Consider the following 22698-nt stretch of genomic DNA (forward strand, 5'->3'; position numbering starts at 1 on the left):
CTGTGTTATGAGCCACACCCATCCCTATCTAGTGTTATGACTTTTCCTCAGATTTTAGATAACTTTCCTTCCATTACTTCAAAACAATCCATAAGCTGCAGTCCTTCTGACACTCCCACAAACTTCTGGTCTTTCCATGGTAAAATGCAGCATTTATTCTATGATATTTATGTATCTGTTAACCATTTAACATATGTAAAAATTGTGCTATCATTTTAATTTGGTTCTTACCTTTTTTTTTTTCACTAATGAAAAAATATTTTTAATATTTTATTTATTTAGAGGCGCCTGGGTGGCTCAGTGAGTTAAGCCTCTGTCTTCAGCTCAGGTCATGATCTCAGGGTCCTGGGACTGAGCCCCACATCGGGCTCTCTGCTCAGCAGGGAGCCTACTTCCCCCTCTTTCTCTTCCTGCCTCTCTGCCTACCTCGCGATCTCTCCGTCAAATAAATAAAATCTTAAGAAACAAAAAAAAGATTTTATTTATTTATTTGAGAGGGAGAAGAAGGGGATTCCCTGCTGAACAGGCAGTCCACGCAGGGCTCGATCCCGGTCTTCAGGATCACGACCTGAGCCAAAGGCAGACACTTAACCAACTGAGCCAGGTGCCCCTCACTAATAAAAATTTTTTGAGTGTTGTGCCTAACCCCATTTTTTCCATAAGCCCTGTGGTTTTTATTGCATGATTTTGCATAGTGCAGTGACTTTCAGGAACCCATTTGTCCTGATACAGCACAAGTGACTCTATATAAAGCAATCAGAAATCTACTTTTAACAATAACGTATGAGTTATACTTATTACAGTTTCCTTAAAGGAGAGATGCAAGGTTTATTTACATCAGCTCATGTGTAAGAAGAGCCTAACATAAAATCTGACTCAAAATAATCTTCAATAAATGTCAGTTCACTTCATTTCCCCTCTTCTTAAAGATTTTGACTCAGTTTCGAAGCACTGATACTCAAACATGATCTTGTAATCTCCAAAGAGATCTCTCCGAAAAATAAAGAGTACCATATTAAGTGGAAGCCATTACTGTAAGGAGAAAAAAAATTTTTTTAACTGGAACAACCATGTGTGGAAGTAAACAACCAACCTTAAGGGTTTTTTCTAGGTCTACTTTTAAAAGCAAACTTTCATTTCTCCTTTTATATCCAACACATGTAGATAGAACAATTCTAACACATTACACACAGGAATATTTAAATAATCTCCTACATAGTGGAATCTTCAAGATTTAAAATATCACTGGCTAGGGGCGTCTGGGTGGCTCAGTCGGTTAAGCCACTGCCTTCGGCTCAGGTCGTGATCCCAGGGTCCTGGGATAGAGTCCCGCATCAGGCTCTCTGCTCAGCAGGGAGCCTGCTTCCCCCTCTCCGCCCTGCCCCAACCCGCCTGCCTCTCTGCCTACATGTGATCTCTGTCAAGTAAATAAATAAAATCTTTAAAATATCACTGGCTAGAGGTGATATACCCACTGGCTGGCTCAGTGGGTAGAGCATGCAAACCTTGATCCTAGGGTGGTGGTACAAACCCCATGTTGGGCCTAGGGCTTACTCAAAAAAAGAAAAAAGAAAAAAATCATTGGCTTGAACTAAGATTATAATTTCCCCAGTAGGCTTTGACAGAAATTTCAAATTATCTCAACTGAAAATGTGTTCCTATTATACTAACTGAAGAAAATTTCAGTGGAATAGAGCATATTAGGCAACAAAAACATTAATCTTTCCATCATTTATTTCTATACTGCAATTTTTTAAAAAAGATTTTATTTATTTGACAGAGAGAGACAAGCAAGAGACAGAACATAAGCACAGGGAGTGGGAGAAGGAGAATTAGGCTTCCCGCTGAGCAGGGAGCCCAAAGCAGAGCTCAATCCCAGGACCCTGGGATCATGACCTGAGCTAAAGGCAGACGCTTAACGACTGAGCCACCCAGGCTCCCCTACACTGCAATTTTTATTTTACTTTTAAATAGTCAAAAAAATTGCTTTATTAAATTAAAATTTTAAAGAATTATTTTATTTCCAAATTAGCAGGGAACAATATAATTCCTATCTTACCTAAGGAAGAAAAACCATATGCAACAAGTTAAGCTAGTTTTTCAAAAGTTAAAACTTCAACACAAGTTTGCATGATAAAACAGCTTAGATGTTAGGTATACAGCTGATATTCCTGGGATATTCCCCAAAGTCAAGAATACAATCATAACATAAAATTCCCTCCTCACCAAACCCTAATATTTATATTAAGAACCAACACTCTCTTAAACCTCTTCACATGCGCTTCTCACCATCAGCACTGGCAACTGACATTCTTTTCAAAACTATTTTTCACTAAGAATCTTAAGTTTTTCTCTCTTCAGTAGGGCTACTGCCTATAAATAGACAGCAAAGTTGTATTTAGATGTGAATGTTGATGGCTGGTTAGGCTCAATGATTAGTTATGCGGCTTGCTCTGCCACACCAGCCTCCCAGCATACCTTTCCAATTCCAAAAATTCAACGTGATCTTTACATTTTCTGTAAAACACTTACAAAGCAACTTTAATCTACAAAAATGTCCCTTCCTGTTTTATGATATCACATGCACTGGTCCTCAACCCCAAATGTGTGTTGGAATCAGTTGTAGAGCTTTCTGAAACTATAGATGACTGAGCCTTACTATCTGATTCATCAGGCTCCTCGCAACAAACATCCTTATTTAATCCAGATGCCATTTTTTCCTCCAGTGCTAAAACAACCAAAACAGAAACAGTAAAATTTCCTCTTATTATGCTTCTGTGACTGGAGAAAGGCCATGTAAACAAACTAATACTATGATTCATTCGTAAATGAAACTTCTAAGGTCTTACCGGGTAATACAGGTTCTGCCTGATATCCTACCATTACCTCATGTAACAATGTACTCTTCAATGCCAAGGCCCAGTAACTCCCTTTTTCAAAAACCTTTATATAAGAACATAATCCACAGAGCTTTCTCTCTTGTTACTGTTTATACACTCATTTTATGCAACAAGTACTTATTCAGTGTCTATTATGGTACATTATTCTAACCAATGGGGGGTATAGTAATTAACATTAAAAAGGTCCTATCACCATAAAACCTACATTTTAATTATAGAAGTCATGTGATAAATTACTCACACATATATGTCATATGGTAATAAAATGATACAGAAAGACATAAAGTAAGGAAGAAAATAAGATTGAGCTGAGGAAGACTTCTGGTGAAGGAAGGCCTCTACACAACATTTAGAGAACATCTGAGCAGAATTCTAAAAGAAGAAATGTGCCATGCAGGTATCTGATGGGGGAGAAAATTCTGAACAGTCCTTTGCATATGATCCCTTATATAACCTGGCTTTTTATGTCCAAAACCACTTTCAAGTACAAAGACGATATATTTGATTCAATGCTCTGTGAGAACTGCATTGTCAGAGGGACAAATATTAAAGGAAATAATGCACACTAAACAAAGATCCCTTTAGCTAAAGCAGGTTGGCCAGTAGTTCTCCAGTCCTCCAACCATACAGGCCACCATGCCTGCCTCTGCGGAAACTGTCTTTTAACCAGTGCTTCAAAGTAATAGCTGGGATAGCAATTCTATTATCATCAAATAACTTAGTCTGTATAATCCCCAATAATGACCCAAGACTGCAAGCCTTTAAAATATCCACAGAATCAAACATTAAATACAATTCCCTGTTAAAGTTCTGCATGCTTTTCTGAACATAAAGTGTTATCTCCTACTATTAAAAACTAAACTGTAGGGGGCACCTGGGTGGCTCAGTTAATTAAGCGTCTGCCTGAATTCAGCTCAGGTCATGATTCCAGGGTCTTGGGATGGAGCCTACACTGGGCTCCTTGCTCAGTGGGAGCCTGCTTCTCCTTCTGCCTGCAGCTCCCCCTGCTTGTGCTCGCTCTCTCTCTGACAAATAAATAAAATCTTAAAAAAAAAACAAAAAAACAAAACCTAAACTGTGGTCAATTCTTTTTTTTTTTTAACCAAAGTATTCTCCAAATAATCTGCATAAACAAGTACTTTAACCTACTCTCAATCCAAAAGAATCACTTTGAGACATTTCAGGTTTCTAACAATAAACCGTTTAAAAAATACATGTTTGGGAGCACGTAGGTGGTAGAGTAAGGCCACTGATTCTTATGTCAGCTCAGGTCAGGATCTCAGGGTCTTGAGATCAATCCCATGTCTGGCTCCATGCTAGGCATAGAGCCTACTTAAGATTCTCTCCCACCACCCCACCCCCGAAATTTAAAAAAAAAAAAAATACACACACGTACAAACACATACGCGTTGTCAATTTAAATAAAAATATATCTTTGTTTGTTCATTCATTCTACATCCCATTCCAGAAAGGATTTAGGGCATAAGTATAAATGCAAACAAACAAAACCATGAATTCACCACATTATCAAAAGTTCTTTTCTCTTAAGATTTTTACAGACTTAAAAAAAAGCATTTTATGTATTTCATAACATAGTACAGTATAGAAAATTTGCATTTCCTTTTCTAGTATACTTCAAGGAAGAAATTTATTCTGGCTTAAACATTTGATTACCTACAGAGTACAAAAGAAAAGGACTTCAGGGTCACCTGGGTGGCTCAGTCAGTTGAGCTTCTGCCTTAGCTCAGGTCCTGATCCCAGAGTCCTGGCATTGAGCCCCACATCTGGCTCCCAGCTTAGTCTCCTTCTCCCTCCCCTCTGCCCTCTCCCCCTACTCGTGTTTTCACTTGCTTTACCTTCTCTCTCTCAAATAAAAAAAATTTTAAAAAAAGAAAAAGAAAATGAACTTCACTGTAGGTAAAACTTTGTTTCCATTTCTTTATTCTTTTCTTTGTTACATTCTGAACACATGCAGGGCAGGCCAGAGCATATTAAAACCAATTTCAAGGTTACTGTCCACATTCAGTTGCCGAAACTACAACTGTTACATAGAAATTTAAATCAATAGACCTTCCATGTACACATGGAAATTTTCTTGACAATTCCTTATCTTAATTTCATCTGCAACTAAATCCAACCTAAGTATTACTGGAAAAAGAGCACTTCTTCCCAAATGCAATAAATCATATGAAATAATTTACCTACAATCTGTAGGTACCTACAATACATCCAGTCACCTACAATTATTACAACACCTTCACCTAACTCCCTCTACCTACAACTAAACCCCCCACCCCACACCACCACCACCAAACAGACAAACACTAGGCAGGTATGGTACAAATGCCCTGAGCTAACAAAAAAACTGATTCTTGAATCTAACACTAAGTGTTAACCTTAATCTCAGTCTGCTTCCTTAATAAAAAATGTCTCCACCTTGGGAAGTTTCAAGAATAAAGAAGGATCCACAAAGGGCACAATCCAAAACGGCAACCACACACCACCACATGTGGCTATTTGAATTTAAACTTAATTAAATTTGAAAATTGAATTCCTCAATCACACTAGCCCTGAGGTGTACAACAGTCACATGTGACTAACAGCTACCATACTGGACAAGGCAGATACAGGACATTTCCATCATCACAGAAAGGTCTATTGTGCAGTGCAAATGGTAAGTTTTCAGTAATCACAAATGTTATCACCTACTACACTAACTTCTCTTGCCACTTTTCTAGGGAAGAAAAATTCTGTCCTCTAGACTTTTAACTAACAACATAAATCAGTCAGGCAAAAGTCCAGAACAGATTAATGATGTAAACTATTTTAAGTGCTCCCAACATAGGTTTTTTTGCCCTTATAGCTCACATTAGCACCTGAGAAAAGAAGAGCGGCAGCAGCAACAGTCACCAACCTGGCAACACTTGACTGCAAAGCATCAGGGTATACCCAACTTGTCCAAGTAGACTAAAATCTTAAAAAGGTGTGAATTTCATTCCACTCCAGCAACTCATTTTTTCTATCCTTAACCTAGACCCTAAAAAAGTGGTATGGAGATCTGGTACTGTTCTCAAACTATTTAGATAAACAAATAGCATCATGAGTAGGCAGTCACAATTTTCTAATGACTTAATTTTCCAAATCGTTAAAATCGTGTATAATTACAACAAAAATCCCACCAAAAAAAAACCACTCCTGATAAACATACATAACTCTTCTTTAAACTAAACTCCTATATGTTATTTTAAATTCATGCCCTGCCCCTTCTCTAGACAAATTACACACAAGACACATTTTGTAGACATTCTGACCAACTTATAACAATTTTTTAGTCAGAAAACAGTTGGAGCGCCTGGGTGGCTCAGCAGGTTAAAGCCTCTGCCTTCAGCTCAGGTCATGATCCCAGGGTCCTGGGATCGAGCCCCGCATCGGGCTCTCTGCTTGGCTGGGAGCCTGCTTCCTCCTCTCTCTCTCTCTGCCTGCCTCTCTGCCTACTTGTGATCTCTATCTGTCAAATAAATAAATCTTAAAAAAAAAAAAAAAAAAAAAAGAAAAGAAGAAAACAGTTAAGTAACATATGAAAAAAGGGCCCAATATGCAACAAAATTGAATTTTATTAATCTTTTTTAAGATTTTATTTATTTGACAGAGAGAGCACAAGTAGGGGGAGTAGCAGGCAGACAGAAAGGGAGACTAAGGCTCCCTGCTAAGCAAGGAGCCTGAGGTAGGGCTTGATCCCAGGACTCTGGGATCATGACCTGAGCCAAAGGCAAGCACTTAACTGACTGAGCCATCCAGGCGCCCTCAAAACTGAATTTTAGATATCAAACTAAACTAGAACAAGCCAGGCAAATCCACTACAGAAACTTTCTGGGTCTCCTTTGAAAAATAAAGACAAAAACGTATTTCATTACTTTGAAATTGAGGTTTCAAATATTTTAAAAATACAAACTTCATTTCCTAAAGGAATTTACTACAAACAAGTATGGTACAATTAACAAAGTAGCAGCTCAAACAGTGAATACTACTGGAATGATTTAACAGTTACCAACCCAGCAACACTTGGTTTACAGGCATTAAAGTACGCCCAACTTTTCGGAATTGGCGGTCTTAAACTCAAAAGGGCTAACATACCATAAAAACTGAGGAATCAGAAGGAATTTTGAAAAAGCAAATACTAACTATACTTTTGGTTAGCAAAGTTTTCTTCATTCCTAATGTAACAGAACAAAAAGAACACTCTATCCCCTTCTCTTTAGGAATTTTCACATTTCTTCGGCATATACTATATCACAATAAATCCTTTAGCACTTCGATTTTAGCAATGAACTTGAAAGTTCTGCCCCACTATCACAACGAAAAAAAAATGTGCAAAATGATTAATCAAAAAATGCTATTCTATGAATGGTTAAACTGTGGTACACCTATATCACAGAATTCTACTCAACAATAAAAAGGAACAAACTAGGGGCGCCTGGATGGCTCAGTGGATTAAGCCGCTGCCTTCGGCTCAGGTCATGATCTCAGGATCCTGGGATCGAGCCCCGCATCGGGCTCTCTGCTCCGTGGGAAGCCTGCTTTCTCCTCTCTCTCTGCCTACTTGTGATCTCTCTCTCTGTCAAATAAATAAAAAAAAAATAAATAAAATCTTAAAAAAAAAAAAAAAAAAAGGAACAAACTAGTATTAATACACCCAACAACTGGGATGTGTCTCAAGGAAATTATATTGCATTAAAACAAGGCCAATACGGGGTGCCTGGGTGGCTCAGTAGGTTAAGCCTCTGTCTTCAGCTCAGGTCATGATCCCAGGGTCTTGGGATCGAGCCCCGCATTGGGCTCTCTGCTCAGCAGGGAGCCTGCTCCCCCCACCCCCGCACCCGGCCTGCCTCTCTGCCTTCTTGTGATCTCTATCAAATAAATAAATCTTAAAAAAAAAAAAAAAGGCCAATCCTAAAAAGTTATATGCTGTATGATTCTTTTCAGTAAACATTCATGAAATGACAGAATCATAGAAATAGGAAACAGAACAGTTAATGACTGCCAGAGTTTGGGGGTAAAGCGGATGGAAAGCAGGTAGGAGGGTGTGGTTCTAAAAGGGCAACAGAAGGATCCTTGTGCTTATGGAACTATTCTCCATAGGACTGTAGTGGAGGTTATGTAATTACAATTGTGATAACACTGCACAGAACTAAATACACACACAAATTAGTACAAATAAACTCAAGAAATGTGAATAAGATTGATAGAGTGTATCAATGTTATGATATTGAACTACAGTTTTATAAGGCATTAGCACTGAGAAACTAGGTAAAGGCTACAAGGGATCTCTGTATTAGTCCTTAAAACTGCATGTGAATCTAGTTATCGCAAAATAAAAAGTCTGATTTAAAAAAAAAAAAACTGCTACCCTAACAATTGGGATAATTTGAATATGAACTGGATATTCCACAGTACCAGGGAATGACTGCTAACAATATTATGGATAGACAAGACAATACCCTTATTGCTGGAGCATCTGTGGATTGAATATTATACCTGCCATTTACTCCTATGTGTACTGGAAGAGCAAGAAGCAAATCTGGCAAAATGTTACATACTAAATTAAGGGAAAGTGTTCATGAGTGCTCCTTGTACTCTTCTCTCAACTTCTCTGCTTGAATTTTTTTCAAAAAAAAAAGTTAAGGAGTAAGATTTAAGACACATTTTTACCCTGAAAGTATGTTACAGTCGAACTGACACACCAGTTGGTGTTTTAAAAGATTTAAAAGTAGGAATGCCTGAGAGGCTCAGTGGGTTGGGCTCCTGCCTTCAGCTCAGGTCCTGGGATCTAGGCCCGCTCCCCAGTAACCTGCTTCTCCCTCTACCTCTGTCTCCCACTCCCCCCACCTTAGGTATGCTCACGCTCTCTCCATCAGTTAAATAAGTAAAATCTTTAACGTCAGTAAATAAATAAATAAAGGATTGAAAAACAAATGAATTGTTCTATTAAAACTATGTGAGAGTTCCATCTACCCTGATTATTCCTAAAACCAAAAAATGGCAATAAGGATTTCAAAGGAAAAATTGGTATTGGATGTGACTTTCTGGTAAGTTTTTCAACATAAATTGACTAAATCTGTAGGACATATGGATATTTTTGTAAAATCAAAGTTCGTTCAACATGGATTACTCCCTATTTCTAGAAGACTGGATCCCCCAAATTAGTCTATTTTTCAAATAACTGAAGCAAATTAAAATTGCAAGGGAAAACAGCTAACACTTTCATAAACACACTCCAAGTTTTTTAAAAGTTTTAAGTTTGTCAAACAGTTAATTCTTTCATAAAGAAATCTTCGCATGAAGGGGCAACCCACACACTAAATGCCAAACTAAAAATGTGCCATGATGTATTAATCATAGCGCCAAGGCCACAAGATATATTTTACAATGTCAACAGTGCCTCCAAACATCACTGTATTTTACGGTATTAAAGAAAAATGCAAACCGCACACATTTGAAATGTAAGAAATAAGTGAGTGTGAGCTCGCGTCAATAAAATCCATCTCAAAAGTTCTTAAGTTGCCTTTGCTGCTAAATTTTTTCATCAGTGTCAATACACTTCAGTCTCTGAGAAAATTCGCGTCTAGAACAGCTAAACCAGAAACTCCATAAACTTTTCACTTCCAACCGGACCGCCCCCTCGCAGTGGGCCCCACCTCCCGAGTAGGGTATGGGGTGGGGCTGTTTCCCGCTCGAAAACTAAGAAATAAATGTCCCTTCTCCATACAGAGACGAGGGGAAAAGGCCGAGAATCTACAGACTCAAGTACGAAACTAACTACAAGGAGGTAGTCGTTTAGAAAGCTTCTTTTCCTCTACTAAATCCCTTCCTTCCCTCCTTGCAGGTCATTCAGTGACCCCAGGCCCGGGCGGGGACAGGTGAATATCAAGTGAGGAAGAGGGAGGGACGGACGATGGAGGGAGAGCCGCGCTTGGGCAATGAATGAGCTGTGCCGCATCCACACCACCTGTTCCTTACAAGGGTGCCACCGCGACCTACCGGCAGTGTTCCCGCACCACCCCGGCCGCTACTCCTGCCAGTGTTGCCCGCTTCCCGGCTTAAGGCCGGGCCTGTCCTCCCTTCATTCGGGGCGGATGAAAACCCGCAGTCTAGAAGCTAGAAAAACGGGGCCTACTCCGGAACCACGGCCTCCGAAGCGTGGAGACAGGAGGAGGAAGCCCGGGGCCCGGGGCGCGCGGGGCGAAGTGGGAACCACAGGGAAGGGACGAGGGGGTGCATACTGCTTGACTACGAGTACGAAGGCGGGTTTCCTGGCGGAGGTGGCCCCGTGCCCGCCGGGCCGAGGTTAGGGGTGACAGGCCCGTGTACCGGCTAAATCCTCCCCACTTCTTGCCCAGAGTCTCACACTTACCAAGATCCGCTTGAAAAGAGCGTTCTCCTTGGGCGGGAGGCTCACGGCCGGCATCGTTCCGGCTCCTCCCGCTGCTCCCGCCACCGCCCGGCTCGGTCAGTCTGTTTGTCCGACCGCCGCCGCCGCCGCCGCCGCCGTCGTCCCCTGGCCGCTTCAGCCTTGATTGCCCCGATCCACCGCCACCACCAGGCCTCGAGTGTCACCACGTCGCCCAACCCCGATACCCCCCTTCCCCTCGCTGTCTTTTTTCCTTTCTCACTTAACGCTGCCGCCACCTCCCCCCCCGACGGGTCTCCGTCGGCGGTTCACGTGGTAACTGAACAGACCGACAGAGGCAGCCAAAATGGCGGACGCGGAGGGCTTTCCCACCCGGGTCACACCTCCTAGCACGCAGGCGCGATGACCTCCTTTCCCCACCTCCTCTGTCCTAGAGCTTGCTGGGAAACCTGGAGGCCAGCGGGTGGGCGGAGGCCCAGAGGGTCGCGGCAGGCCCCGCCCATCCCTCGGTCGCAGAGCTTCTTGCAGGAGCTGGGGGTAGAGCTGGGGGTGAGTCCCTGACTTCTGTTCCAGCAGCCTCCCACTCGCAAATAGCTTTTCTGCTGTTTGATGCCACAGTGGCCTTTCATTCATTGGGTAGATTCTCGTAGCCTGTATGATCATACTTTGAGCCTGAAGTGCTAAAGTGAAGGTGTTCAAGAAGTTCTGCGTTTGATCGTGGATCAAGTACCGAATGAAGAAGCAGAGGCGAAAGGGAAATGAAGGCTTCACCCCAGGGGGAACCTGAAAACCTGTACGAAAAAGAGAGTGTTCATAGAGTCTGAAAACTGTGAAAGAGTTTGACCATTAAATGGGCCGGCTGGAGGATCGGTGATTTAGTTTATTACTTAAGGTGAGCGGGGAAAGAGCCATATCCTAAGTACCATATTTGCACTGCCAAAGAAGCATCTGAAAGTTAAGTGTGTTTTATTTCATTGTTGAGTCCATACAATGAAGGGTTCACGACTATTTGAGTCATCTTGGAGTAGAGTTCAGGGACATTGACTCCCCCGGAGATGGCTAAAGTGCTTAATGTGGTGAGTGTTGAACTCTCCATCACCAGAAATCCTCAAATCTTGAACATCAGAGTATCAGGGAAGGATAGTAGAGAATCGCTGCAGTAGACAAGATCAAACTTGATACCGAAGTGGACTTTTTCCACATATGAGTATATGTATAAGTAATTTCATTAACAACTGACAGTAAAGGGGCGCCTGGCTGACTCAGTGGTAGAGCATGTGACTCTTGATATCAGGGTGGTGAATTTAAGCCCCAAGTTGGGCATGGAGCCTACTTTAATTTTTTTTTTTTTTTGTAATTGACAGTACAACTATTTTAAAGATGGCATTGCATTGATGATCTACAATTTTTCCCTCATATGAGCCATTTTTGTACCTGATTATTATTATTTTTTAAGATTTTTTATTTTATTTATTTGACAGAGAGAGATCACAAGTAGGCAGAGAGGCAGGCAGAGAGAGAGGAGGAAGCAGGCTCCCTGTGGAGCGGAGAGCCTGACGCGGGGCTCGATCTCAGGACCCTGAGATCATGACCTGAGCCGAAGGCAGCGGCTTAATCCACTGAGCCACCCAGGCGCCCTTGCACCTGATTATTTTTGATGGTCTCTCTCCAGATACTGGATTCCGTCTGTAGCATTCTCTGAATCAAGAATCATTGCATTATATGCGCAATAACTTTGCTCTTTTAAATGTATTTACCCAGATAGTTTACTGTTTCTTCTTGCTCTTCTTTAACGCTTCCTAGAAGGTGTACAGTGAGGGAGATGTTTCCCATTGTAAAAATCTGGGGCTAATCCTTGGGTTTTCTAGCTGCTATCTCAAATGCTTGCTATCTCTTCTTTTGCCTGGATCATAAATAAGGTTTTATGGATCAAATTCTGCAATTTGCTCAAATTCTGTTATCTTTGTTCAAATTTTCACTGAAAAAAGTTGTATCCACAGGAAACCATGTTTGAGTTTTGGAATATGGCCAGTTTTTTAACCTTAACTTTTTTTTTTTAATGAAACTAAGAGCAAACATAGAATTCATAAAAACAGTTGTCATTTAATGATAATCTTTGAACTTCACTGCCCCCAAGAGGTCTTTCTTTCAACCATCTCAGTTACTAAGAAGTAGAAAAGTTATCTAACTTACAGTGATAATTTTAGCTTCACTACTAACTTTGGTTTCCAAGTATCTGGCTTCATATCCAAAAGTTCCTACAGAAATATTATTTGCTAAGGTTTTCTAAATTTCTCCTTTGAATAACATACTATTTTCCCCTTGAAGGAAGAAAATTTCTGATGTTTGAAACAAACAGTGGTCCCCCCAAAGGCTGAGTACCTGAATAGATAAGCCACCAATATAGTTGGGCAAATGTTATCTTCTTTTTGGCTGATAACAAATAAATTTTTAAGACTCAGTGAATACTGGGGCGCCTGGGTGGCTAAGTGGGTTAAGCCTCTGCCTTCAGCTCAGGTCATGATCCCAGGGTCCTGGGATCGAGCCTGGAATCGGCATCGGCATCGGTGTCTCTGCTCAGCGGAGAGTCTACTTCCCTTCCTGTCTCTGCCTGCCTCTCTGCCTACTTGCCATCTCTATCTGTCAAATAAATAAATAAAATCTTAAAAAAAAAAAAGACTCAGTGACTACTACTTTGCATCATCATTTATCTGAGTCATTTCCTAGTTAAAATGCACGTATAGATAAGAGGTGGACCATACAGTCCGTGCCTTGATAGCCTAAACTCAGTAATAAAATATCTGCTCTCGTAGATCACCACTGTTTGACAAACAGATCCTATTTAATCCGTATGCTGTGAATGACAGCTATGCAGGAAGTTAACATATCCCAGGCTGGATGATGACAGACCATGAGAATGATGTTGATGAGGAGGATGACGATTCATTCATTCATCTTACCCTAAATATTTGCATATCACTAATGCCAAAATGCCTCTTCATTAAAAAATTAACCATAAATAAATATATAAATAAACAACCTCAGAACTTTAATTCTACAAGAGGGATATGTAGAGTAAAATTCTCCATGTCCATATATGTAAGATGTTCTCTATTGACACTTCTATGCCTTAATCATTAAGTATTTAAATGTTATAGAAATACAACATTAAAGAAGTCTATCTATTTGTCACCCAGATTTAATAAATGTTAACATTTTGTGATTGCTTCTGATTGTTCTTTAAATAAAAATTTACAGATATCAGGGGACCTGGGTGGCTCAGTGGGTTAAAGCCTCTGCCTTCGGCTCAGGTCATGATCCCAGGATCCTGGGATCAAGCCCGGCATCGGACTCTCTGCTCTGCAAGGAGCCTGCTTCCACCTCTCTCTCTCTGCCTGCCTCTCTGCCTACCTGTGATCTCTGTCTGTCAAATAAGTAAATAAAATCTTTTAAAAAAAAAATTCAGATACTTGGGTCGCCTGGGTGGCTCAATCAGTCAAGCGTTTCCCTTCAGCTTGGGTCATGATCTCAGGGTCCTGGAATCGAGCCCCACATGAGTGCTGTGTTGGGCTCCCAGCTTAGTGGGGAATCTGCTTCTTCCTCTCCTTCTGTCGCTCCCCACTGCTCATTCTCTCTCTCTCAAATAAATAAATAAAACCTTGTAAAAATTTTTTGCAACTATATCAGGAACTGCATCCCTCTCCAGATCCTCCCGAATTTGATGTATGATATTTTCATACATCATAAATCAATAAACATATATGTAGTGATCTTATATTTTATGTTGTTTTCAACTTTTGCTCTTCTTAACCCTCCCTAGGAATGAGAAGTGTGAGTTGAGTAAGATGTTGCCTAGTGGAAAAATCTGGGACTAGAACTGGGGTTTTCTGGCTGCTAACTCAAATCTTCTCCCCTTTTGCCTGGGTCATAAAGAAATTTTTAGCATTTAAATTCTGGGAATGCTTAAATGAATGTCATGTAGCAACTTCTACCAAAATACCATAGCTACTAGCTCCTGGCTGGAATTGCTTCATCAGGATTCTTCTCAAGATGGAGTTTCACCTACAGCTGCCTACTCTAAGTGTAGGGTTCCATCAGCTCTAACATGCTGAGAGGAATGTGCTTATATTTCATCACTTTCCCAAAATATACACTAGTAAGAGGATACAGGGACCAAAAGAAGAAAACGGTCTTTTTCCCACAGCAGTACCGAAATTAGTAATTTGCTTACTGGTTCTGTATGCTCTGACTAAATATGGCTTCTGTTTCAACTTGTTGGATACTAGCAAAAGCTGTGTTAGGACAAGCTTCCAAGGGATGACATAGAAAGAATATTCAACTGTCAGGATGCTGAGTGGACAAGAAGTCGAGAACCAACAACTGATTCAGCATATTAGTTGGGTGGTTTGCTTACTTGAGCATGAGTCCAGGAGGCTCAAACTAGGTTACAAACTATAATGTGATTCACAGTTTAGCAATCCAGTTAGGCATCAGTTGCGTGTAAAAAAGAACCAGAAAACATAGTACAGTTACTTTACTCTTTAGTCAATAATTTTTGGTTAAAATTTTCCCCCAGTAATATTGCTAAGGAAAATACAGGGGTGCACATTTGGCTAGCTTAGTTAGTACAGCATGCCACCCTTGATCATGGAGTGGTGAGTTCAAGACCCATGTTGTGCACAGAGCTTACTTTAAAAAGAATTTTTTTTTACAGAAAAAATATAGAGGGGGGAAAACAATTTACTAACATTCATTGTGCTTTTAAAATGATTCTAAATGGCCTTAAGTTTAAAGGATTAAAATATTAAAATTCTTTATTTCTTTTACTTAAATACATATTTTTACATGGTCTTTAGACATCAGACTGAATTGACAAATGAATGCACAAATCCAGTTCAATTGTCAGTACAATGTCTTTGGTAGGCAAAAACAAGTTGTTTGCGACTGCCAAACCCTTTCTAAGCTTCCCAAGGACCACAGAGGTTAGATTTTATGTTACAGCTGTAAAACTGAGGTGTAGAGAGATTAAGTACTTTGCCTAAAAATCAAAAGCTAAAATATGGTCTACAGGAATAGCTTTTTCAACTTGACTCTTTGAATCTTATTCTGCAGCTCATGGCCTCAGGGGATTGTCCAAGTCTGTTAGGTGGGCTAACAAGAATCACTAGATCTGGGGTCAGAAGACCTCAGTCTGAATCCCACCTCTCCCAGCTGTGGGATCCTGAGCCTGAGCCGGTCAGGGCACTTCCAAAACACGAAGATTCTCTTTTCTGCACAGCGTTGTGAAGCTTTACTGTGATAGTGAATGTGAACAGACTTGGGGAACTGTGGGAAGTCTCTTCAAATATATGGTATGTCACCTTGGATGAGTAAGTTGCCTTCTTTGAGCTTCAGCTGTAAACTGAGGATAATAAGGTATATCAAACGGTCGTTGTGAAATGAAATGAGACGATACATGTAAATCATAGGATGCATAATGTACAGTATCTGAAACACAGAATTCAAAGTGCTGGCGGTTACTCAACACAACACCTGATTTTCAGTTTTCTGGCTCATGTAGCAAGATTTTAGTAAATCTTTCGAGTATCCCTGGGGCAGGTGCCTGAAATTCTCATGGGACAGCGAAGTGAATAAACGAACTACCCCTTTCCCCCTTTGATCATTTCCTCCCAAACCCCATTTTACAGACATAAGGCTGAGACCAGGAGAGCTAGAGTACCAGGCAATAACCAGGATTCTCGAGTTAACATCTCTACTTAGCGCGGCTGCGCAGCTGGCGAATCCCGCACTTCGTTCCGCAAGGGGGCGCTCAGCTGGACACCGACTCCACGGGAGACGGGGTTGCGGAAAGGCGGAGCCGTGCCTAGCAAGATGGCGCTACCCGTGTTGTTGCGCCAGTTCTCCAAGCTGCTGGCTCCAGCTAGGCTCCCAAGCGGCTGTGAGTGTCCCTCTTCCTTCAGGCCGACCCGACCTTCCCGTCGCTCACTCTCAGGGTGAATCCAGCCCGCGGGGTAGCGGGCGTCTGGGCCCGGGCCCGTCCTGCGGTGTGACCTTCGCCGGCCTGCGGCCAGCTCCGAATCTAGGTTCCCCATCACGCGCCGCAGACCCTCCTCTTAGTGCCGACAACTCTTGGTCTCTACGAACGGACTCTGGGTCCTCCCCACCACCCTAACCCTCTGCAGGTTGGGTCCTGCAGACCCTCTCGGTGCCGCTTCCCGCCAACTCGGGAGTCATCTGAGGCTCAGCAAAAGCCAGTTCGCCCCGCTTTGAGGGCGTCCTGGAGGACAGGGGCGACTTGGTCTGGCTGTGCCGGTGGCTCAGGGCGAGTTAACTTGACTCTCTGAACCTGTTTCGGGAGCTGTTGGGGCGGGGGGGGGGGGGGGCGAAGGGAGAATTAAATGTAATAATACTAACGTAAGTGTTAGGTTTTTCAATGCAAGGCGATACGTTATCGATTTACAGACACTGTCCACTTTCAGCTTCAGCGCGATCAAAGTTCTACGTTCGGGATCCGCCACATGACAAACCTGACTGGCTGAAAGTTGGACTGACCTTGGGCACCTCCGTCTTCTTGTGGATCTATGTGAGTTTTTACTCCCTTGATGTCGTGTGACCCCAACACACTGGGGAGGATAAATGTCAGTGTGAGGTTGTTGCTGAGCAAATCTCCCATTCAATTGGATATTTATGTAATTGCCAATTACATAAGGGAAATCCCAAAGACTAAAAAAAAATATTCAAGATTTCACCAGCATCGAGAAAATACGACGAAGCTGAAACGTAGGTCATTCATGGTTAATGAGAATGGTTTTGTGATGAATGGCAACTTTACTATTGATTGTCCTTTACTTGGTAATGAGGATAGAGACTGGTTGGGTTTTATGAAGACACTTTTTTTTTTTTTCAGATGACATAGGGACAGATCATCACTGGGCAAGCTATACAAATTAAGTCCCACTAGACTTCGAAAACATAAGATTTTAATCAGTGTTTGGATAACTACATTGTTGGAAATTGTACTTAGTGTGTAGCAGTGTAACAGCCTTTTTTTTTTTTTGTCTTTAGAGTATGCCAAATGCTTTACATGTAGAAATTCATTTAATCTTTTCAAAAACACTGTGTAGCAGGTACTATTATTGTTGACTTTTTATTGATAAAGAAAACGCTTGGAGAAATTAGTTTGCTAAACCCAGTTCTCCCTGACTTAGAATTACACTATAGACCATTATGAAATACTGTCTCTCTGTAGATCAATTTTCTTGAAGTTGACTCAAAGTCTGTGTGCTTATTTAGTATTTAAAATTTTTTGTTTTGTATCTAATGTGTTGGGGGTTTTCTCCACTGCCTCCCACCTCCAATTCTTATATCTCTTATTTTGGATTTTCTCATTAAAATGACTTGTTGATGGGACGCCTGGGTGGCTTAGTCGTTAAGCATCTGCCTTTGTCTCCTGTCATACCAGGGTCCTGGGATCTAGCCCCACACTGGGCTCCCTGTACAGCGGGGAACCTGCTTCTCCCTCTCCCTCGGTCTGCTGCTCCCACTGCTTGTGCTCTGTCAAATAAATAAAATAAAATCCCAAAAAGAAAAAGTTGATAAGGAGTAAGAGATGTTAAAAGTCATTTACGACATAACAACAGCAGTAATCCTTTTTGAAATAATATTTGTCATGATGAAGTTTTAATATAAAATTTTCCTAGAAAAAACTTGATCGCTGTTGAGATCTCTGAAATTGGATCTTTGATTGCAGCAAATGTCACCCCATCTCAACCATTGTTTTGGTTGCATATTCTGTCAGACAGTTGTTCTAAGAAAGTATCTATCTCCCATAACATCTAATTAATACACATATAGTTGGGGGATGGAGTTGGTCACTCACAGTATCAAACTTCCAAGGTTAGAAGTATAACACATCCAGCAACCAGTCTAGACCTCATTTAATAATTCAGTTCTGGTTGGCGGTGCTGATTTAGCTCCTTTCTGGTAAGTTATTCTATTACATTAATTACCCACTGAATGAAATAATTTATTTGGCAGAACATGAATTTAAACTCCTAAGGGCGGGGGGCACCTGGGTGGCTCAGTTGTTAAGCATCCGCCTTAGGCACAGGTCATGATCCCAGGGTCCTGGGATCCAGCCTGCATTGGGCTTCCTGCTTGGCAGGAAGCCTGCTTCTCCCTCTCCCATGCCCCCTTCCCCTGCTTATGTTCCCTCTGTCTCTCTCTGTGTCAAATAAATAAAATCTTCTAAGTAAATACATACACATATACATAAATAAAACAAACTTCTAAGGGTTGCCTTCTCAAATTTAGTATGTTAGATTGAAATGAACTAGTGTAGGGATGCCTGGGTGCCCCCGTCAGTTAAGCGCCTCCCTTCAGCTCAGGTAATGATCCCAGGGTCCTGGGATGGAGTCCCACATCAGGCTCCTTGCTCAGCGGGGAGCCTGCCTTACCCTCTGCCAGCTGTTCCCTCTGTTTGTGCTTTATCTCTCTGACAAATCGATAAATAAAATCTTTAAAAAAAAAAAAAAAAGATGGGCGCCTGGGTGGCTCAGTGGGTTAAAGCCTCTGCCTTCGGGCTCAGGTCATGATCTCAGGGTCCTGGGATCGAGCCCCACATTGGGCTCTCTGCCCAGCGGGGAGCCTGCTTCCCCCCTCTCTCTCTGCCTACTTGTGATCTCTCTCTCTCTGTGAAATGAATAAATAAAAAAAAAAACAAACCTCGCCAAGGGCACCTGGCAAGACCAGGCTGGGCTCTCTGCTCAGCCGGGAGCCTGCTTCCTCCTCTCTCTGCCTGCCTCTCTGCCTGCTTGTAATCTCTGTCTGTCAAATAAATAAATAAAATTTAAAAAAAAAAAAAAAGAAATGAACTAGTATATACCATTCATAGTTTTTGGACTTGCATCTCTTAGCCTTTTCTTTTTAACTAGAATAGCTGTAATTCTTTTTTTTTTTTTTTTTTTTTTTTGCTTTTCCAAAATTGTTTAGAAAAGCAAATCCAGGGCACCTGGGTGCTTCAGTCGGTTAAGCATCTGCCTTCAGCTCAGATCATGATTCCAGGGTTCTGGGATGGAGTCCATATGGGGTTCCTTGCTTAGCAGGGAGCCTGCTTCTCCCTCAGCCTGCTGCTCCCCCTACTGTGTCCCCTTCTCTTTCTCTCTGTCTCTGACAAATTAATAAATAAAATCTTTTTTTTTAATAAATAAAATCTTAAAAAGAAAATACTCTTTCTTTTAAAAAAAAAGGGAAAGAGGAGCACCTGGGTGGCTCAGTCAGTTAAGCATCTGCCTTCAGCTCAAGTCATGATACCAGGGTCTTGGGATTGAGCCCCACATTGGGCTCCTTGCTCAGCAGGGAGTCTGTTTCCTCCCTCTGCCTCTTGCTCCGTCTGCTTTATGCTTGCTAACTCTGTCTCTGACAAATAAAGTCTTTAAAAAAAAAAAAAAAAAAAGCAAATCCAGATCCCAGTGGCTGAGTGCCCTCCCTCACCCCTAGAATAGTTGTAGTTCTTTTAATCTATGCTTATTCCTCTTCTATACCTCTTCTATACCAAATATAAGTATCATTGGTTAGCCTCTTTAAGTTGCCAGGAAGATGATATTTCTAATTTTAATTGTTACCTACTTCTAGCTCATCAAACAACATAATGAAGATGTTTTAGAGTATAAAAGAAGAAATGGGCTGGAATAAACTATTGAAATACTGATTGGTAAGTATGCAATTTTATATGATTAATTAATTATGCAAATTAATTTGACCTCTTTTTAAATAATATATTTTTGTTGTATTTTTATTGGATTTATACTTTTCTTTGTTTATTTTTTTCGTATTCTCTACACCCAACGTCAGGCTCAAACCAAAAACCAGAGATCACATTGCATGCTCTTCCAGATGAGCCAGCCAGGCGCCCCTATTGAGTTTATACTTTTTAGCACTGATAATCCTATCTCTGACGAATCGATGAATTTTAATACCTTAGCTGAAGCATCTCTCAGTATAATCATTTTTTAAGCATCATTTTTAATCATTATGCTTTGAGTTTGTTCAAAGAAAGTCGTATTTAAGAATGAAACCAAAATCAGGATGCCTGGGTGGCTCAGTTGGTTAAGCATCTGCCTTCAGCTCAGGTTGTGATCCCAAGGCCATGGCATAGAGTCCAACATCAGGTTCCTTGTTGAGTGGGAAGCCTGCTTCTCCCTCTGCCTGTTGTTCTCCTTGTGCACGTGAGCGCACACTATCCTTCTCCCCTCTCTCTCTCTCCTTCTCTGTGAGAAATAAATAAAATCTTTTAAAAAAAGGGGGGGGGGAGGCGCCTGGGTGGCTCAGTTGGTTAAGCAACTGCCTTTGGCTCAAGTCATGATTCCAGAGTCCCGGGATTGAGTCCCGCATTGGGCTCGCAGCTCCACAGGGATTCTGCTTCTCCCTCTGACCTTCTCCCCTTTCATGCTCTCTCTCTCTCACTGTCTCTCCCTCAAATAAATAAATAAAATCTTAAAAAAAAGAAAAGAACAAAACCAGATCATACCATTTTTGTAAATCTAATGGTACTCTGCACAGTAACTTCATAACACTAAAGACAAATTACCATTATTTGTATATGTATTTCTTAATATCTGTTTGTCATAGACAACACCTGAGTGTAAATTCCATGAGAACAGAAACCCTGTCTATTTTATTAATCATAATGTACTCAGCAAATTGCCCAGTGCCTGGAACTACTGATAATTTAATATTTGTAGAATGGATGAATGTATAAGGGCAATAGATTGGTAAATCTTTTACTGTGTGACCACTTCATTATGATTGTCACTACAACTAACACCCAATTGGACAATTCATGCTAAAATCTAGTTGTGAACAAGATACGATACTCTGCATGCTCTGTGATTTAAAGGAATGAATTTATTTTATATGTCAATATATATGTATCTAAATACATAGTATATTTCTGAAAATCCTTTTAAAGAAATTCTATATTAATCCTTCTTTAAAATGAAAAATCACTCTTATAAATCTCAGTTTTCATGGATTAGGTTGACTAACTCAGCCCTTTAGGGTTTGATTATCCAAATTTTTCACTTCTTTTTTCATATTAATATCACCTTGCTGTCACTACTTTAGTCAGCCAATCAAGAGATAAACATAAATAGATATGCTTTTGCTACTCTCTTATAGGTCACATAAAATATTTTTTTGTTAAAAACTTAAATAAAATGAAGGGTTGTTACTCTTTGTGAATTTGTTTTCTAGACTTTCCTAGATGCTCTAGGTGAATTATTCAGAATGGTCTAGTTTTAATATTTTTCTGCTAGTTAATGCTATAGTTTTAATTTTTTTTCTCTTCATTATAGGTATGTTCCGTATAGTGATTATACTAGTTCCTTTGGATTCACCAATCTGTTGAGTTGTGAACGTGAGAGAAAAAGTTGTATGTGAATGTATGTCAAATCAGCATTTGTGTTTTGCATCATTAAATGAAAAAATAAAAATACTTCTGTATTCTTCAGATTATGTATGTTGTGAGTATATAGAAAATGAGTTCTGAAGTGCATTATTAGAAGTATTTTGAGCTCCTGAGTGGCTCATTTGGTTAAGTGTCTACCTTCAGCACAGGTCAGGATTGAGCCCCACATCAGTCTCTCTGCTCAGCAAGTAGTCTAATTCTTCCTCTGTGCTCTCTTTGTCTCTCTCAAATAAATAAAAATCTTTTTAAAAAAAAGTATTTTGATGAAGAAAATACCATCTGATAACAGGGTCAGTGGTAATTAAGGACACATAGGTAAGAAAACTTGTTAAGGAGATGGATTAAAAATCACTGCTGAAGGATTGATTCTTTATATCAACTTCCCCCCCTTATATCAACTTTTAATTTCTATTCCAAATAATCTTGAGTGTGTCAAAGTGATAGAGCTACATTTTTGATAGAGCTACTTTATTACTCAAAATACTAAAGAACCCAAATACTGTTTCCTTCTAGAGAAGCCATTCTGGTAAGTCAGAAAGGAAAGGTGAATCCTTTTTTTTTTTTTTTTTTTAATATATTTTATTTATTTGACAGAGAGAAATCACAACCAGGCAGAGAGAGAGGAGGAAGCAGGCTCCCCGCGGAGCAGAGAGCCCGACGCGGGGCTCGATCCCAGGATCCTGGGATCATGACCTGAGCCGAAGGCAGAGGCTTTAACCCACTGAGCCACCCAGGTGCCCCAGAATCCTTTATTTTTCGTACTAGAGTTTGTTCTGACTCCATTTCCTTGAATTTGAATGATCCTCATGTGGATAACTTTTGTACTCACCAGTTATGGCAGCAGTCTGTTGTTCCTTTTTGTAATATGACTTAGCAAACTCCTAAGAAAAGGGAGAAGAGGAGAGGAGATTAATAGACACAAA

General features: G+C 40.7%; 2 protein-coding genes across 3 annotated transcripts in view; one reads left to right on the forward strand and one right to left on the reverse strand.

Moving 5' to 3' along the window:
* The window catches only part of NAA15 (N-alpha-acetyltransferase 15, NatA auxiliary subunit), an 85745-nt gene extending 75186 nt beyond the window's left edge, over nt 1-10559 (reverse strand). The window contains exon 1 of one of the 2 annotated variants that reach the window (XM_045986747.1): nt 10312-10559. In XM_045986747.1, the coding sequence (XP_045842703.1) occupies nt 10312-10365 (54 nt within the window). In that variant the 5' untranslated portion in view covers nt 10366-10559. The remainder of the gene's footprint in view (nt 1-10311) is intronic. The other variant, XM_045986743.1, reaches the window with a different exon arrangement.
* Nucleotides 10560-11061: 502 nt separating this feature from the next.
* NDUFC1 (NADH:ubiquinone oxidoreductase subunit C1) lies at nt 11062-21817 on the forward strand. Its single transcript, XM_045986778.1, has 5 exons — nt 11062-11200; nt 15996-16246; nt 16788-16891; nt 19942-20020; nt 21663-21817. Exons 2-4 carry the CDS (start codon nt 16180-16182, stop codon nt 19999-20001), a joined length of 231 nt encoding a protein of 76 aa, XP_045842734.1. The 5' UTR covers nt 11062-11200; nt 15996-16179; the 3' UTR covers nt 20002-20020; nt 21663-21817.
* Nucleotides 21818-22698: the final 881 nt, after the last annotated feature.

This window comes from Meles meles, chromosome 2 (genome assembly GCF_922984935.1).
Source record: "Meles meles chromosome 2, mMelMel3.1 paternal haplotype, whole genome shotgun sequence".
Classification (NCBI taxonomy): Eukaryota; Metazoa; Chordata; class Mammalia; order Carnivora; family Mustelidae; genus Meles; species Meles meles.

What these genes read in the sequence shown, in the direction of transcription:
- NDUFC1 (XM_045986778.1), top strand. Translation starts at nt 16,180, where the DNA reads ATGGCGCTACCCGTGTTGTTGCGCCAGTTCTCCAAGCTGCTGGCTCCA. An exon ending in AGCTAGGCTCCCAAGCGGCT is followed by an intron (nt 16,247 to 16,787) that starts GTGAGTGTCCCT and finishes GTCCACTTTCAG; the next exon opens with CTTCAGCGCGATCAAAGTTC. An exon ending in CCGTCTTCTTGTGGATCTAT is followed by an intron (nt 16,892 to 19,941) that starts GTGAGTTTTTAC and finishes ACCTACTTCTAG; the next exon opens with CTCATCAAACAACATAATGA.